General features: G+C 39.1%; 1 protein-coding gene across 1 annotated transcript in view; it reads left to right on the forward strand.

Annotated features, from left to right (window-relative positions):
* Positions 1–19,031, forward strand: part of MSH4 (mutS homolog 4) — a 105,959-nt gene that overhangs the window by 77,214 nt on the left and 9,714 nt on the right. The window contains exons 18-19 of the mRNA XM_066372204.1: positions 5,339–5,513; positions 8,166–8,254. Coding sequence (XP_066228301.1) covers positions 5,339–5,513; positions 8,166–8,254 — 264 coding nt within the window. The remainder of the gene's footprint in view (positions 1–5,338; positions 5,514–8,165; positions 8,255–19,031) is intronic.

A 19,031-nucleotide genomic window follows, 5' to 3' on the forward strand; every position in this document is an offset into this window, starting at 1 on the left:
CTGACACACCAGCCATAAAGTTTGGTGTGGACAGCAGCACTCAATTATCAAATTGAAGTGGTATATAGGTGATTAAGCCTGAGCAGACACTGATGGTATGAGTAAGTTACATGAAGAAATGCTAATGGTTCCCACACCTGCTACACTGCTTTCTTTCTCAGTATGTACCTCTGACCTCATGGAGAATTCCCTGTGGTCTGTTGATAGAGGAAGAGAAAACTTTGCTGAACGATTTTGCCATGATATTCAGGCTCCACCAGAAAGTGGAGCCTACAGAACTACATCCCCTTTCTGGGACACCCCTGAGGACAGTAGTGAGGGAAAATTGTCCTAGTGGACAGAACTTTAAGCCATGTTTCTATTGCTTGCAACATGAACTGTCCAGATGTGTGATTATATATACCAGTTTATGTGCTGTGGCCAGTGGTCTGGCTGGGACTTGGAAGTAATGTGCTTAGAAAATTGGTGACAAGGAAATTTGAAGAAGAGATTGTGAATAAATCTCTCTTAATGGGAAAAAAAATCTGAAGATATTTGTATTTTATAAAAATATTCAATCAAAAGTTGGCCTTAGCAGAGGAGGATTTTTATAATCTAGTGGGCAGAGTGATTTTTCTGTGGATACCAGCCAGCCTCTTTTCCCAGCCACTCTTGTTGCCCAATGAACTCATGAACAAAGTAACCATGGTGGCATGGATAGAGGTTACACATGGACTCGGCAACATAGATTACCATTCACCATGGCCAGTCTGGCTACTGCCACCAGTGAGTGCCCCATCTGCCAGCAACGTGGAGCCTTCAGTATGGTACCATTCCCCAAGGTGATCAGCCAGCTGCCTGGTCCTGGTTGATTACATGTTGTTCTTATTGTACTAGATATTTACTCTGGATACAGATTTTCCTTCTTTGCATATATTGCTTCTGCCAAAACTACCACCCCTGAAACCAATATAATGCTTTATCCACCATTGTGGTATTTCACACAGAATTGCTTCTGATCAAGAACTCACTTTCTAGCAAAGGAAGTACATCAGAGAACCTGAGCTCATGGAATTCACTAGTCTTTTCATGTTCCCCAGCAGCTGCCTTGATAGAATAGTGAATTGGCCTTTTAAAGACTGACTTACAGTGCCAGCTAGTTGGCAATATCTTGCAGGACTGAAGCAAACCCATACATGCACTGAATTGGTGTCCAATATATGATGCCGTTTCTCCAATATACAGGTTTCATGGGCCTAGGAATTAAGAAGTAAAAATGGCACTAGCACCATTCACTATTACCTTTAGTGACCCCCTAGCAACATTTTTGCTTCCTGTTCCCATAATTTCATGCTCTGCTGGCCTAGGGATTTTAGTTCCAAAGAGAACTAAGACAATGATTCCTTTCAACTGGAAGTTAAGACTGCCTCCTGTCCACTCTCGGCTCTTCATATCTCTGAATCAACAGGTAAAGAAAAGAATTACTATACTGGCTGTGTTGACTGATCCTGACAAGGGGAAATTGGATTATTACTCCACTATGGCAGTAAGGAGGACTATATTTGGAATACAAGAGGAGATCCCTTAAAAGTGTTACTTAGTATTACCATGCCTTGTGATTATGGATAATTAATGATCCAGACCCTTCAATAATGAAGGTTTGGGCTACTCCACTAAGTAAAGAACCATGACTAGATGAGGTGCTTGATGAAGTCAAAGGGAATATGAAATGGATAGTGAATGGAAGGTAGTTATAAATACTAGCTACAAGTATGTGACCAGTTATGGATAAGGATTGTAATTCTCATGAGAAATGGGTATTTCTCGTTCATTTTTTTATGAATGTTTGTTCATGTATCTTTTTCTTTTCTTTCATGTCTTCTTATATAACATAACATGCATTGCCTTTATGTCATAGTTTCTTTAAGTATTGTTAAATTTATATGACTGTATTTAAGTTATGTGAGATCAAGGAGAAGAGTAAACATCACTCAAGGATTTTACATACTCTTCTGGGGAAGAGATTTAGTACATTCTTGGTTGTATATAGGATAGTTGTATCATGTTAGATAGAATTATGAACTTGTCTTTATTTGGAGAGTGAGTATGGTTTTAAGATATGTGTATGGCCTGACCAGGTGGTGGTGCAGTGGATAGAGCATCGGACTGGGATGCAGAGGACCCAGGTTCGAGACCCCGAGGTTGCCAGCTTGAGCGCGGGCTCATCGGGTTTGAGCAAGGCTCACCAGCTTGAGCCTAAGGTCGCTGGATCAAGCAAGGGGTCAGTCAGTCTGCTGTAGCCCCCCCTGGTCAAGGCACATATGAGAAATCAATCAATGGACAACTAAGGAACCACAATGAAGAATTGATGTTTCTCATCTCTCTCCCTTCCTGTCTGTCTGTCCCTATCTGTCCCTCTCTCTGACTCTCTCTGTCTCTGCCACAAAAAAAAAGAAAAAAAGATATGTGTATGGGTGTCAGATTGACAAAGGTTGAACTTCTGATGGTTAATTTTTTAGCATTAAGAAAGGATTAAAATATTTTTTTAATATCACCATTTATACAAGTGGTGATCAACTTTTAATTGTTTAACAGATGGATTTTTATTTATGATTTTTTTTGTATCAGATCTAGACAAGACCCACCCATTGTCATTGGTTAATATGTCTTTTAAGTATCCTTTAAAGACTCCCCCCTGCCTCTCTCTTTTTTAAATTTATTTTTCAATTACAGTTGACATGCATATTATTGTCATATATTGGTTATTTTTATGTATCAACTTGACTGGGCTATAGAATACCCGGGCATTTGGTCAAACATTATTCTGGATATATTTTGAGGATATTTCTGGGTGAAATTAGTATTTGAATCTATAAAATGAGTTGTCTTCCCTAATGTTGGTGGGTCCCATTCAATCAGTTTTAAGTGGAGCCCACTTGAAGGCCTGAATAGAACAAAAAGACTGACCCTACCAAGAGTAAGAGGGAATTATTCCTGCCTGTCTTCCTTTGAACTGGGACATTGGTTCTTTTATCCCTTCAGACTTGAACTGAATGAAGCGTTGGCTGTTTTCTGGTCCTGAGCCTGCATGTCTTTAGACAAGAACTGCACCACTAGCTCTCCTGGGTCTCTAGCCTGCTGACTATAGATCTTGGAATTCATAAACCACCATAATTACATGAACTAATTCCTTAAAATTAATCAACCAATCTCTCTCTCTCTCTCTCTCTCTCTCTCTCTCTCTCTCTCTATTTCTGTTTCTTAAGAGAACCCTGACTAATACAGTATTCATTTCTGAGGTATTGTGTAATAGCCAAGAATAATCCTTTTAGTAATCCTTTGAATAGCTGTCTTAGTTTGAGTTGCTATAACACAATATCATAGACTGGGTGACTATAAACAGAAAATTATTTCTCACAATTCTGGAGGTTGGAAATCCAAGATCATACTTGCAGTATGATCAAGTTCTGGTAAAGATCCACTTCCAGGTTGTAGTCTGCTGACTTCTCATTGTATCCTCACATAGCAGAGAGAGCAAGAGAACAAGAGCTCTCTGGGGTCTATTTTATAAGAGCATTAATCTCATTCATGAGGGCTCCATCCTCATGACCTAATAACCTCCAGAGACTCCATCTCCTAATACCATCACACTGGGGTTATGATTTCAACATTTGAACTGGGGCAGGGGACAAACATCCTGTTCATAAAAATATCCTTCTCTACTATAAAAATTTAATAAAGACATAATTATTGCTACTTATTTTTTAAGATTTTAAAGTTAGTTATTATACTATTTTTCTAACTTAGTATCTTACTGGCAAGCACAATCCTTACAATACATAGGCCCTGAATAATGTTATATTGAATTAACCTGAATATAAATAGAGTTTACAAAGTTACCATAATAGATTGGTTTGATATGTAAATTTTGAGGACATTATTTTATTATGAACATGGTCCCTAGCTTTGAAATATTTTATTAGGTTTTTAAATAGTTTCCTTTTGCTTTATAAATTTGACTTGTTCTATACCCCCTTTTGATTTGTTCAGTAGATAGTTGAAATTTTTCATTCTTCTTTCATATACAAAACTATTTCTTCCCTTGCCACTCCTTTTCCATAGTGATTAACCATTTGCCAGTCAAATATTTTCTTTTTAATGTCTTAATATTTTAATTTTCCACTAATAACCTATTTGGTTTCTCACTGGTAATATCTTAAAATGTAATCAACTATTCAAATTTCTATCTGTGCTAGCAACTCTGGGTAGGAAATCATGTGCTAGTCATAAGTCACCTGAACTACCTCTATCAAAATCACCCAAAGTACTTAGGGAAAATACAGTTTCCTGGGGTCCCACCAGTACAGCTTCTGACTGAGAATTTTAGGGAAATAAGCATCAAGAATTTGCGTCTTTAACAAGTTCTCCAGGGTATTACTAAAGTTTGAGAATCATTGTTCTAAGCAATTTTCTCTATCTTTTTCTTCTTTAAGTACCTAACTCAAATACAATGCAAATATAAAAACTTAAGAGCATTGCAATTTTAAATATCTAAGACAACATATTGATTCCATTTTTCAAAATCTACTTACATGGAGAGAAAATACTTTTAAAGTAGTTCTTTTTTTTAAGTTGAAGGAAATGTTATGATTTTGTTTGTGGATTACTTCTCTAATAAATTATTACCTAAGTTAATAGCTTTATTTCTGATACACTTCATCTTTTCAAATCTTCAGATCTTATTTTAAGAACTTCATTATTGGATTTGTTCTCTTTCTCATAAAGTAACATAATTGTATATATATAAACATAATAAACATGTCCTTCATTGAATGTTAATTTTCAAAACATTTAAAAATGAGTCAAACATGTTAGCCTCAAAGTTGCCGTATTTTCCCATGTATAAGATGCACTTTTTAAGAAAAATTTGGGGTCTAAAAACTGGGTGTGTCTTATACAGTAGTTGTAGATTTTTTAATTTGCATTTCCCACTTTTTCACACTTGTTTTTTTGCTCATTGTTAAAGACAGTGATTCCTCATCAGATGCAGATGAGGATAAGCTAATGGATGGGAGTCTTCTTGACAGTGATGAGGAGTTGTATGAATTTTATGATGAATAAAACTTGAGTTCAATAACTTTATGTAATACTTTTTCCCCCCCAAATTTCAGGCTCCAAAATTAAGCTGTGTCTTGTAGATAAGATCATCTTATACATGGGGACATACGGTAATCATTTTATTCCTACATTTCTGCTAAGCTACTTGGAAAAAAGAACTAAATTTTATATTTAAGTAGTTAAAATATTCTCATTCATACAAAAAGTATTGATATTCATGGTTATTTATTGTATATTCTAGGCTTTTACACTGTTTGCTACACATTTCTTGGAAGTATGCCATATAGATGTCCTGTATCCTAATGTAGAAAACATGCATTTTGAAGTTGAACATGTAAAGAACACCTCAAGAAATAAAGAAGCAATCTTGTATACCTATAAACTTTCTAAAGGATTCACAGAAGAAAAAAATTATGGTATTACATGTAGAAATTATATCTATACACTGAAATTCAACATATTCTCATAAGAGAAATTTTCTTTTCTCCTTTAGTAGCCTGGCAATCTAAGTAACTTTCCCTCTCACTCTTTGAATACTTATATGCTCTAAGACTGTTTTCTATGTCAAACTCATATTATATGTATATATGCTTATTTTTAAACTTATATTAACCAATAACTGTGTAGAATTACAACACATGAAGGCCCCAGAAGTATGTGTCTATCCTTGGAAAAATGTATTTTAATTTATATTTGCAAGTTACATAATGAATTGAAAATTTGTATTTTTTACACACTTTTTCAGTAACAGGATTCTTTCTCTGTATTCTTCAGAAGTTGGGAAGCTTGATAAAAATCTAAAGTCTTTTCTGACCAGTAAGTGGCGCAGTGGATGGAGCATTGACCTGGGACACTGAGGACCCAGTTTCCAAATCCTAAGGTCATTGGCTTGAGCATGGGCTCATCTGGCCTGAGTGTGGGCTCACCAGCTTGAGTGCGGGGTCACTGGCTTGAGTGTGGGATCATAGACATGACCCCATGCTTGCTAGCTTGAACCCAAAGGTCACTGGATTGAAGCCCAAGGTCGCTGGCTTGAGCAAGGGATCATCATTGGCTCAGTTGTAGCCCCCAGTCAAGACACATATGAGAATGCAATCAATGAACAACTGAAGTGCCATGACTACAAATTGATGCTTATCTCTCTCCCCTTCTGTTCCTGTGTGTCCCTCTCATATCAAGTGAAGGAGAGAGAGAGGAAGAGAGAAAGGGACACTCATATCAAGCAAAGAAAAGGTAGAGTGAGAGAGAAAGAGAGTGAGGGATACTCATATCAAGCGAAGGAAAGGGAGAATGAGAGAGAGAAAGAGAGAGAGACACTTATATCAAGTGAAGGAGAGTGAGAGAAAGAGAGGGACACTCATATCAAGTGAAGGAAAGGGAAAGTGAGAGAGAAAGAGAGAGAGAGAGGAACACACAGAAACAGAAGGGGAGAGAGATGAGAAGCATCATTTGTAGTTGTGGCACTCCAGTTGTTCATTGATTGCTTTCTCATATGTGCCTTGACCAGAGGGCTCCAGCTGAGCCAGTGATGACTCCTTGCTCAAGCCAGCGACCTTGGGCTTCAAGACAGTGACATTTGGATGTCAAGGCAGCAACATTTAGGCTTCAAGCCAGCGACCTTTGGGCTTCAAGCCTGTGCTGTTGGGCTCAAGCCAGTGACATTTGGGCTTCAAGCCAGCGACCTTGGGTTTCAAGCCAGTGAGTGACCTTTGGGCTTCAAGCCAGCGACCTTGGGCTTCAAGCCAGAGACAATTGGGCTCAAGCCAGCGACTTTTGGGCATCAAGCTAGTGACCTTTGGGTTCAAGCCTGTGACATGTGGCCTTCAAGCCAGCAACTTTTGGGCTTCAAGCCAGTGACCTTTGGGCTCAAGCCAGTGACATTTGGGCTCAAGCTAGCGACCTTGGGCTCAAGCCAACAACCTTTGGGCTTCAGGCCAGTGACATTTCGGCTCAAGCCAGCAACTATGGGGTCATGTTTATAATCCCACACTCAAGCCAATGACCTCGCACTCAGCTGGTGAACCTGTGCTCAAGCCAGAGGAGCCCGTGCTCAAGCCAGTGATCTGGAGTTTTAAATCTGGGTCCGCAGTGTCCCAGATCAATGCTCCATCCCCTGCTCCACCTCCTGGTCAGGTTTTATATTATTACTTGACATGTGGGAAATCTCCTGGATTCAGAGAATTTTCAGTTGACCTATACATTTAAGGTTCTAAAAATTATTTTAGCTATAAACGTGAGACCCCTGTGAGAGGGAGAAAAAAATCATCATTTTTTTTGTCATTTGCAATTGGAAATCAAATGGATAGCTTAATTTATACCAGATGTTTAATCTTTATAAACATCAATTTCATCTATGAAATAGGTATAATTTTCCATATATATGGGTTTGTGAAGATGAAATGAATTATTAAATACAAACTACCCAGTATAGTGCTTAGTAATTATTAACTTCTAAGTAAATGTCAGTGTGCTTCTATTGCCTCTGAGACAATGAATACAATAAATTATAAGCATTATTAGCATACAGTAAAAAGCCTATATAGCATTTATACAATAAAATTAAGCTCTGAGAATATGAGAACACTAGTTGGTAATTTGAATTTGCATGAAGAGTAATCACCTACTATTATTTCTTCTGAGAAATTTCACCCTCATTGATCTGCTAGACAGAGCAACATTCAGCAAGGCCATCTCTGTTATGAAACATTCTCCTTTGCAAAACCCGTATATCCTTTGACCTTCTGCTAACCAACTTCACTTGTAGTTGGAATTTCAGTGTTATTATTATTACTCAATTTTTTAATACCTCTTTTCCTAATATATTTGTCTGTGTCTCAGAGGTACTTTGAAAGGTAACTGACCTAATTTGTCTAATATGTCTAGTTCATGTAATTAAATGTAATAATTGATAAGTTGAACTTTGGAAAACCTAATGTTGGAAATTGTCAAGTAGTTCAAAATGTCTGAGAAGGAAAGTTCAGATCTGTGAAGAAAAAGTTAATCCTATAAGAGGATGTGTAGTGACACCAGCAATGGTAATATTGAAGCCCCATTGTTTATCATTGTAGGGTTGAAAGCTGCAGAGGTGTCAGCACTCCCAGCATCAATTGTCTTGGTTGCCAAAGAAATCACAACTAAAATTACCAGACAAATTTTGGTAAGAAACTTTTTAGCAATAAGAAATGTTTTTCAAATTCAAGAAAATACTTTTGGTATACATGTTTATAATGGCCTTGGATTTAAATATATAATAACTTATGTTAATAATTAAAATATTTAACATAAAAAACTTAATCCTAAATAGAGAAAATCCTCTTTGCTTCTCAAAACATATTTGGTTTGGTTCATTAAAACCTTTCTGTTGGAATCCATGGGAGTCCGAAAAGACCAGAGTAACAGGTTTTATTGAAAGGAAGAAAGGAACCCTGCCGGGCACTTCTCCAGGGTAGAAGGGCACTGGTTACAGATTAGGGGTGAATTTATAGGGCAAAGAAGAATTTCGAGCATGTGGGTGTTGAATTAAAAGTTCTGGTATGTCGGAATGCTTCTCCTTCGGGCAGCTTGCCGGCTTCTTGGAATTCCTGTGTCTCAGGGGCGATAGTCCAGTAAGGGTGAGGTCTGACAGATAAACGGAACATCAAGAGGGCAGTTTGGAATTCCTGGTAAATTCATGTATCTATCATTTCTCAACTCTGTGGTTACATATAAAAGAAAGGCAGTTATTAATTTTATAATATACAGTGAGGGGTGATGAAGAGAAAGAGGAGAAAAAATTGGAAAATTATTGTTTCTTCTGGAGAGAACTCAGGAAAAGAACCTTGCTAAGCCAAGTCCCCCATACAGTTAAAGAGGTTGTCAATTTTCGTGTTGTGAGGTCTGAACCAGGCGATGTGTTCGAAAACCTGAGTGAGAAAGTAAAAAAAAAATTGTGAGGTAATAATTGTGAATTGCTTGCTGCGAGTGCCTAGTGGATAGAGTGACATGGTGATACATGGTCTCCTGGATGAGCCTCATGAGACGTGCTGGTCTGGTTTCTCTCGAATGGGAGGACATGTGGAGATTTTTAGAGACAGGGAACCTGTTGGTGTAAGTTTTAGAAAGACTGAATACGTGTGGTTTAGAAGGAAGGGGGTTTGGAGAACATTCAGGAGGGAACATCTCGGGCTGAGGGGCGGCTTCTTCCTGCTGTCATCCCTACCTAGTTGATATTTCCCTCGTGAAGTTTTCCTTGGGGTATTGGGGAATAGGAGTGTAGGAGCATTTGATTGTAGGTAATCCTAGAGATTTCTCTTATCTGGGCCTGTAGGAACTTGATAAAGAAGGGGGCAAGTATTTGGAGATCAGGAATGCAGAGATCAGGAGGGTTGTATAGTGGGGGGTGAAAGTTTTTCCATGGTAAAGTTAGAGGTATTCTTTTCTGGCAGCCCGGGAGAGAGCAGTTAGCTTGAGCTAAAAGAAATGTTTTCGTGTCCGTTTGTAGGCTCTTCTTCAGCCAAGAAGACCCAGCGATCTTGTCCCTTTACTATGTGAAGGCTAAAAAGACTGAGAAGCGTTAAGAGGTGAATGCTATTCATTCTCCTAGTTCTTCAGGGATACAGGAGAGCTTTAGGGTTAGGAGACCTGTAGAGGTTGAAAGATAGGATTTGGGATGTTTGCTGATATAGGGTTTCAGATTTTTCTGTTTCGTGAGGGCAGGTTTCAGGGTTGGTGTGTAGGGTTAGGTAGATTTTTCCAATTGTCTTATTTGCGAAGGTCTGCATGCGGTTCTGTAAGAAACTAGTGAACAAACGTAAAAGGCAGGGTTCAAAAGTTAGAAAAATAAATGGAGAGTGAGTGGACCAATGAAAGGCAATAGTCAAGACACCCAGTTTGTGTGAAACCACTGATTCCATGTTTATGAATTCGCTGGGCTTGAGAGAGAGAGAGAGAGAGAGAGAGAGAGAGAGAAGAAATAAGACAGGGAAGTGGCCAGTACCCCTGCCCCTAGACCTACTTCTGTAGAAATTCCTAAAGCAACAAGGAGAGGAATAACCTGTATAGCTCATTTGGCCCTTATATTGACGGGTAGTGTACTAGGAATTGAAAGAGGCTCATGGGGTGGGATTAGGTTGATATTTGGGGTGAGATAGATTAGGGTATAGATTTCTGTCCAATTAGTAGGGAGACACATATAGGTGTTATGCCGTTTTTCTACTTTAGCAGCAGTGGGAGTTGTTAGGATTATGGTGTGTGGACCTGTCCACGTGAAAGTCAGTCATTGGGTGATGTAATGCTGAAAGTGCCTCTTGGACAGTCTTTGAACAGTTTGCTGAGTAACCTGTAAATTCTGCAAGTACTTAGGGAAAGGGTGGTTACATCTCTACACTTTGTAGTTAGAGTTTAAGTTTTAGTGACCACTGCTTCTAGCTGGAATTAGCAGCAGGTCCCAGCCTACAATAGGCATGGGGCATTGAGACAAGAGGAATAAAGGAGATACTATACATTAAATAAAGTAACAAAATCAGACTGTCAATACCCACAGTAGAGATCTTCTAGGGATAAATAAAACTCAAATATTCAGGCAAGGCATAGTAGATGGCCCTTGTGTTTCCAAGAAATGAGATCAGCTTATCTGCTACTTGGAAGAAATACCTTAGGCTTGTGAATGATGTCTTTGGGCCTTCAGTGGCAATTCCCAGCATGCTGGGCAAGGTCAGGTCACAGGGAGCTGGAGTAGGGCTAGAAGAGACTGAACCCTCCCTCCATGGAGCAGGGGGGCAGCTTACCTTCTTGTGTCCCTCTTTCCACAGCAATGATGTGTCCCTTGATGGGGCCAGGAAGCCTGGCAGACTTCAATTCAATGACCTTTCTTTCCACTCTGGAGCAGGGCCCTGATGGAATTCTATGAAGTCCTTTAGGGCGCTGAAGCCTTTAAGAGCATATGCCAAAAGCTGGTATTTCCTGACTTCTTTTGGGCCTTATTTGCCTTTTCTGTTACTTTCTTGGCCATTATAGACCTTAAAAGCCATGCTCAGAAGATCTCACTGAGGGGCTTGACTAAGAGAGCAAAATTGGGAATCCAGTGTCTAAAGAAGCCTATTAGACCAAGGAAAGAAAGGATTTGATTTGCGGTGGTAGGTGGTTGGAGACTGCAGAGGGTCTGAGTTTGATTTAGGGTGAGACCTCAGGTGGTGGGGGTTAAGGCGGTACTTAGATAGACTACAGACTAAGAGTGAAGTTGAGCCTTAGCAGAGAAGACACGATATCCCTTCCCAGCGAGGAAGTTAAAAAGGATGGAGGTGTGTCTCCTTGAGGCAGGCAGGGAGGGGCTGCAGAGGAATAGGTCATCTACATATGGTAAGAGAGTACTAGTTTTGAGATTGCATGCTGCTAAATCCTGAGCTAGTGCCTGCCCAAACAGGTGTGGGCTGTTTTTGAACCCCTGGGATAAGACAGTCCACATAAGTTGCTCGGCTGCATTAGTGTCCAGGTAAAGGCAAAAAGAAAGTAAAAGTCAGGGTGTAGAGGAATGGTAAAAAAGGCATTCTTGAGGTTTAGGATTGTGAAGTGAGTGGTGTTTGAGGGAATGTGTGATAGTAACTTGTAGAGATGAGGGACTACTGGATGGAGGGGAACTACTGCCTCATTGATTAGGTGTAAGGTTTGTATGAGGTGATAAGCCCCTGAAGATTTTTGAACAGGAAGGGTGGGGGTATTGCAAGGAGAGTCCGTGGGGATGGGTAAGCCTGGTTTAAGAGGTGGGTAATTATTGCATTAAGGCCTTAGAAACAGACACAGTTACACATTAAACAAAGATTTTACATATAAATTATAAATTAAGAAATTTAAATGAGCGCACTTTACTTGTTTCAATTCAAATTATACTAGAGATATTTTCTGACAAACAAAAAGACAAGACGGATTACTTACTCACACAGCTCAATAGACATTTCTGCTTTTTTAAGCTTTTCAAGATGGCAGGGAGTTGCCAGCATAGAGGGGAGGAAGAGAGAAAGCAGACAGATGGACAGTGTGAATAGCTGGATGGAAAAGAAGGAGGGTCAGAATCTGGAGGAGGAGGAGGAGGAGGAGATTAAATTGCTGGTTTGGTGGCGCCACGTGGTCAGAAGAGTCAAAAATATTTAGAGCTGTGAGGAGAGGGGAGAGGATGAGGGGTAGTGGAAGGCACAGTCAGTCTCTGCGGAGGGGGAGGGATGGTTCAAAGAAAAAGAGACAGAGCTTCCCATCTGTAAGGAGAAAGGAGGGGTTTAAGAACACAGTGGAGAAGGGAGGGACCCCTGGCCAGCAGGAGAGGAGAAAGAGAGATAGTGGTATTTGCAGGTGAATGAGAAATAGGATTCAACAAAGAGAAGGGAGGGGGCTTTCTGGAGTGAAGAGATTCAAGTGGAAGAGATTTGCAGAGGGACCAGAGAGGGGTCTCGAGAAAGGGGTGCCCCAGGGGGTCAGGCAGGAGGGGAAGAGAGTTAGGAGTCCATGGAGAAGGAAAGGTTAGGAGCGGAGGTTTTAGGTGAGGTTTCTTTGGCCAAAAACGGCCTGCTTGTAGAACAAGTTGTACAGAAATTAAGGACAGGAGCGAAAGTAAAAGGAAGCCTTGCACGTAAGGAATTTCAGAAGCTTTCCCAGTCCGGTGGCAAAAATTGTCAAGGTCTTGCAGAATATTGTAATCGAATGTTCCATTTTCAGGCCAATGGGAGTCATTGTCTAGTTTATATTGTGGCCAGGCAGTATGGCAAAAAAAAAAAAAAAAAAAAAAAAAAATGAGTAGAAGACAGCTCAGTGGGGTTTGGTCAGACAACTTTGACTCCAAAGAGCCCAATGTGGAGATTAGTGATCTAGAGAGGGTGTCCTCGCCTCTAATCACAATCTCAAAGGAGAAAGCTCTCCTGGGAATGTGGAGTCGTCCTACCTAGGGGTCGTCACCACCTAAGAAGGAGCTCAAAGAGAATGAGGAGGGATTTGGCTAAGCACTTAGACTTTTGGAATGTGCTGTCCCTGGGACAGAAAAATGGCAAACCCCTCAAAATGTGAGGCTGACTGGAGAAAGCCATCCAAGGATGGATTAGGGACTTATGGGTCTAATTAAAGCCAACCAGGAGAGGGAAGGGAGAAATTCCTTACCTTTCTGGTCCAGCAGGGGTTCAGGACAGGGACAGATCACTGGCCAATCGACCTACAATTACACATCCAAACAGAATCAGGGAGTAAGCCCAGGATGAGCTGCCGCTGCCCATTGCTTCCCTGGCTGTAAGTTTGGACGGCAAAGAGGATTGTCCAGGCAGTTAGTACCCTGTCCTGGGTTTTGGCACCAAATGTTGGAATCCATGGGAGTCCGAAAAGACCAGAGTAACAGGCTTTTTTGAAAGGAAGAAAGGAACCCTGCCGGGCACTTTTTCGGGGTAGAAGGGCACCGGTTACAGATTAGGGGTGAATTTATAGGGTAAGGAAGAATTTCGAGCATGTGGGTATTGAATTAAAATTCCTGGTATGTCCAGAATGCTTCTCCTTGGGGCGGCTTGCCAGCTTCTTGGAATTCCTGTGTCTCAGGTGTGATAGTCTAGTTAGGGTGAGGTCTGACAGATAAGTGGAACATCAAGAGGGCAGTTTGGAATTCCTGGTAAATTCATGTATCTATCACTTTCCCAGTAAATCAACTGATATAAATAGGAGACAAAAGTTAAACAGTTCAGTTCCTACAATACTTATTGCTATACTAACTTTATGATGAGAAAATAAATCTAAAGTAAGCATTAAAAGTAAAAATCACTATGCAAAACATTTTCAAATAATTTTTTATAGTTTTTCAAAGCTCTTCTATATATTATTATATATAAACCTCATAACTCTTTATGAAGCAGCTACGTCTGTCTAATAAAAGATAAAAAAGGTATTATTATTATTTTTTTTATATAACATTATTGGTTGTATATCTTCCTAACCAGGGTCATTGATTGCAATTTTTTTTTTTTTTTACAAAGACAGAAAGAGAGTCAGAGAGAGGGATAGGTAGGGACAGACAGACAGGAACGGAGAGAGATGAGAAGCATCAATCATCAGTTTTTCGTTGCGACACCTTAGTTGTTCATTGATTGCTTTCTCATATGTGCCTTGACCGCGGGGCTACGGCAGACTGAATAACCCCTTGCTTGAACCAGTGACCTTGGGTCCAAGCTGGTGAGCTTTGCTCAAACCAGATGAGCCTGCGCTCAAGCTGGTGACCTCAGGGTCTCAAACCTGGGTCCTCCACATCCCAGTCCCGCGCTCTAAAAAGGTATTATTTTTACTCACATTTTTACAGCTGAGGTTCACAGAGGTTAAGTGATTTTCTAGGAAGCAGTAGCTCCAACACAGAATTCACATATGTTGATTCAAAATTTGGAAAATTTAAAAATATACATATCAAGTAGATTTATATTTGTATGGCCAGTAGTTGCCACCATCACCATCATGGCCATGCATATGCAGGTTCCCATTGGATTCAGGCAGACGGTAAAGAAACAGTGGAGCTAAAGAATGGTGGGCCTTTCCTTTATTAAAGTCTCACACTGGCCAATGAGCAACACACACAGGGAGAACACTTCCCTTTTTATTCAGAGCTCACAAAACCCTAACACATTATCCGTTTCCACAACCAGGGGAATCTTCTCTGGTTCTTCCTAGAATCAAAGGCCCCACCAGTCTCAGTGGAGCTTGCAAAGCCCCTCACCTCTGGTTCCCCATCTGCACACCTTCTCTCTCTCTCTGCACAAACTAGCTTCTTCCTCAGCACTCTGCTTTCTCTCTGCTCTCTCACTCTGCAAACATGGCTTCTCTCTCCCTCTTCTCCCGCTCTTCTCTAAAACTTTCTGGCTTGAAAACCTCTCCTTCAGCAAACATTAGCAAAATAATAGCCCTTCCCAAGCAGAAAGGTAATTTGCAGTTTCACAGACCCACATACCTGGCACTGCCCAACCCCTAATGCAAACTATAAGCGAGCAAATATAAAAATCATGTTTTACAAACTTATTTGACCAACAATATTGTTTTAAGAATCCAGTGTGTTCAGTAAACTGAGCTAGGTGCAGCACGAAATTTTCTTCAGTGGTAATAGTTTCCTATGTTGTTTACACTGTCTTAACCTGCCTTCAATTTTTTTTTTTAATTTTTTTTTTTTTTTAATAATTTTATTTTTTTAATGGGGTGACATCAATAAATCAGGATACATATATTCAAAGATAACAAGTCCAGGTTATATTGTCGTTCAATTATGTTGCATACCCACCACCCAAAGTCAGATTGTCCTCTGTCACCTTCTATCTTGTTTTCTTTGTGCCCCTCCCCACCCCCTTTCCCTCTCCCATTCCCCCCTCCCCCCCGTAACCACCACACTCTTATCAATGTCTCTTAGTTTCACTATTATGTCCCACCTACGTATGGAATAATACAGTTCCTGTTTTTTTCTGATTTACTTATTTCGCTTCGTATCATGTTATCAAGATCCCACCATTTTGCTGTAAATGTTCCGATGTCATCATTTCTTATGGCTGAGTAGTATTCCATAGTGTATATGTGCCACATCTTCTTTATCCAGTCATCTATTGATGGGCTTTTTGGTTGTTTCCATGTCCTGGCCACTGTGAACAATGCTGCAATAAACATGGGGCTGCATGTGTCTTTACGTATCAATGTTTCTGAGTTTTTGGGATATATACCCAGTAGAGGGATTGCTGGGTCATAAGGTAGTTCTATTTTCAGTTTTTTGAGGAACCACCATACTTTCTTCCATAATGGTTGTACTACTTTACATTCCCACCAACAGTGGATGAGGGTTCCTTTTTCTCCACAGCCTCTCCAACATTTGCTATTACCTGTCTTGCTAATAACAGCTAATCGAACAGGTGTGAGGTGGTATCTCATTGCCGTTTTGATTTGCATTTCTCTAATAGCTAAAGAAGATGAGCATCTTTTCATATATCTGTTGGCCATTTGTATTTCTTCCTGCGAGAAGTGTCTATTCATATCCTCTTCCCATTTTTTTATTGGATTGTTTGTTTGTTTGTTGTTGAGTTTTATGAGTTCTTTGTATATTTTGGATATTAGGCCCTTATCTGAGCTGTTGTTTGAAAATATCATTTCCCATTTAGTTGGCTTTCTGTTTATTTTGTTATCAGTTTCTCTTGCTGAGCAATAACTTCTTAGTCTGATGTAGTCCCATTCATTAATTTTTGCCTTCACTTCTCTTGCCTGTGGAGTCAAATTCATAAAATGCTCTTTAAAACCCAGGTCCCTGAGTTGAGTACCTATGTCTTCTTCTATGTACTTAATTGTTTCAGGTCTTATGTTTAGATCTTTGATCCATTTTGAGTTAATTTTTGTACAGGGGGAGAGACTGTAGTCCAGTTTCATTCTTTTGCATGTGGCTTTCCAGTTTTCCCAGCACCATTTATTGAAGAGGCTTTCTTTTCTCCATTGTGTGTTGTTGGCCCCTTTATCAAAAATTATTTGACTATATATATGTGGTTTTATTTCTGGACTTTCTATTCTGTTCCATTGGTCTGATTGTCTATTTTTCTGCCAATACCATGCTGTTTTGATTGTCGTGGCCCTATAATAGAGTTTGAAGTCAGGTATTGTAATGCCCCCAGCTTCATTCTTTTTCTTTAGGATTGCTTTGGCTATTCGGGGTTTTTTATACTTCCATATAAATCTGATGATTTTTTGCTCTATTTCTTTAAAAAACGTCATTGGAATTTTGATGGGAATTGCATTAAATTTGTATATTGCTTTGGGTAATATAGCCATCTTGATTATATTTATTCTTCCTATCCAAGAACAAGGTATATTCTTCCATCTCATTATATCTTTTTCGATTTCCCTTAACAATGGTTTATAGTTTTCATTATATAAGTCCTTTACATTCTTTGTGATGTTTATTCCTAAGTATTTTATTTTTTTTTGTTGCAATCGTGAAGGGGATTATTCTTTTGAGTTCCTTCTCAGTTGTTTCATTGTTGGCATATAGAAAGGCTATTGACTTCTGTATGTTAATTTTGTATCCTGTGACCTTACTGTATTGGCTTATTGTTTCTAGTAGTCTTTTTGTGGATTCTTTGGGGTTTTCGATGTATAGGATCATATCATCTGCAAAAAGTGATACCTTTACTTCTTCTTTTCCGATATGGATGCCTTTTATTTCTTTGTCTTGTCTGATTGCTCTGGCTAGAACCACTAGTACCACATTAAATAAGAGTGGAGAGAGTGGACAACCCTGTCTTGTTCCTGATTTAAGGGGGAAAGCCTTCAGTTTAGTGCCATTTAATATGATGTTAGCTGATGGTTTATCATATATGTCCTTTATCATGTTGAGATATTTTCCTTCTATACCCATTTTGTTGAGAGTCTTAAACATAAAATTGTGTTGTATTTTATCGAAAGCCTTTTCTGCGTCTATTGATAAGATCATGTGGTTTTCGTTCTTTGTTTTGTTGATATGGTGTATTACGTTAACCGTTTTACGTATGTTGAACCATCCTTGAGATTCTGGGATGAATCCCACTTGATCATGATGTATTATTTTTTTAATATGTTGTTGTATTCGATTTGCTAGTATTTTGTTTAGTATTTTAGCATCTGTATTCATTAGAGATATTGGTCTGTAGTTTTCTTTCTTTGTGCCATCCTTGCCTGGTTTTGGTATGAGGGTTATGTTGGCCTCATAAAATGTGTTTGGAAGTATTGCTTCTTCTTCAATTTTTTGGAAGACTTTGAGTAGAATAGGAACCAAGTCTTCTTTGAATGTTTGATAAAATTCGCTTGTATAGCCGTCAGGGCCTGGACTTTTATTTTTGGGGAGGTTTTTAATGGTTTTTTCTGTTTCTTCTCTACTGATAGGTCTGTTTAGGCTTTCTGCTTCTTCTTGACTCAGTCTAGGAAGGTTGTATTGTTCTAGGAATTTATCCATTTCTTCTAGGTTGTTGAATTTAGTGGCATAAAGTTTTTCATAGTATTCTACAATAATTCTTTGTATATCTACGGTGTCCGTGGTGATTTCTCCTCTTTCATTTTGGATTTTGTTTATATGAGTTCTTTCTCTTTTTTCCTTGGTAAGTCTTGCCAAGGGTTTGTCAAATTTGTTGATCTTTTCAAAGAACCAGCTCCTTGTTCTATTAATTTTTTCGATAGTTTTTCTGTTCTCTAATTCATTTATTTCTGCTCTGATTTTTATTATCTCCTTTCTTCGGCTGGTTTTGGGTTGTCTTTGTTCTTCTTTTTCTAGTTCCTTAAGGTGTGAAGTTAAGTGGTTCACTTTGGCTCTCTCAAGTTTGTTCATATATGCCTGAAGTGATATGAACTTCCCTCTTATGACTGCTTTTGCTGCATCCCATAGATTCTGATATGTCGTATTGTCATTTTCATTAGTCTGTATATATCTTTTGATCTCTGCACTTATTTCTTCTTTGACCCATTCATTTTTTAAAAGTATGTTGTTTAGTTTCCACATTTTTGTGGGATTTTTTTCCTCTTTTTTGCAGTTGAATTCTAGTTTCAAGGCTTTATGATCAGAAAATATGCTTGGTACAACTTCAATTTTTCTGAATTTGCTGATGTTGTTTTTGTGGCCCAACATATGGTCAATTCTTGAGAATGATCCATGTACACTGGAGAAAAATGTATACTCAGTCACTTTGGGATGAAATGTCCTGTAGATGTCTATCATATCCAGGTGCTCTAGTGTTTTGTTTAAGGCCATTATGTCTTTGTTGATTCTCTGTTTGGATGACCGATCTAGAGCTGTCAGCGGTGTATTGAGGTCTCCAAGTATGATTGTGTTTTTGTCAGTTTTTGTTTTAAGATCAATAAGTAGCTGTCTTATATATTTTGGTGCTCCTTGTTTGGTGCATATATATTAAGAATTGTTATGTCTTCTTGATTCAATGTCCCCTTAGCCATTATGAAAT

The sequence above is a fragment of the Saccopteryx leptura genome, chromosome 3 (assembly GCF_036850995.1).
Source record: "Saccopteryx leptura isolate mSacLep1 chromosome 3, mSacLep1_pri_phased_curated, whole genome shotgun sequence".
Lineage (NCBI taxonomy): Eukaryota > Metazoa > Chordata > Mammalia > Chiroptera > Emballonuridae > Saccopteryx > Saccopteryx leptura.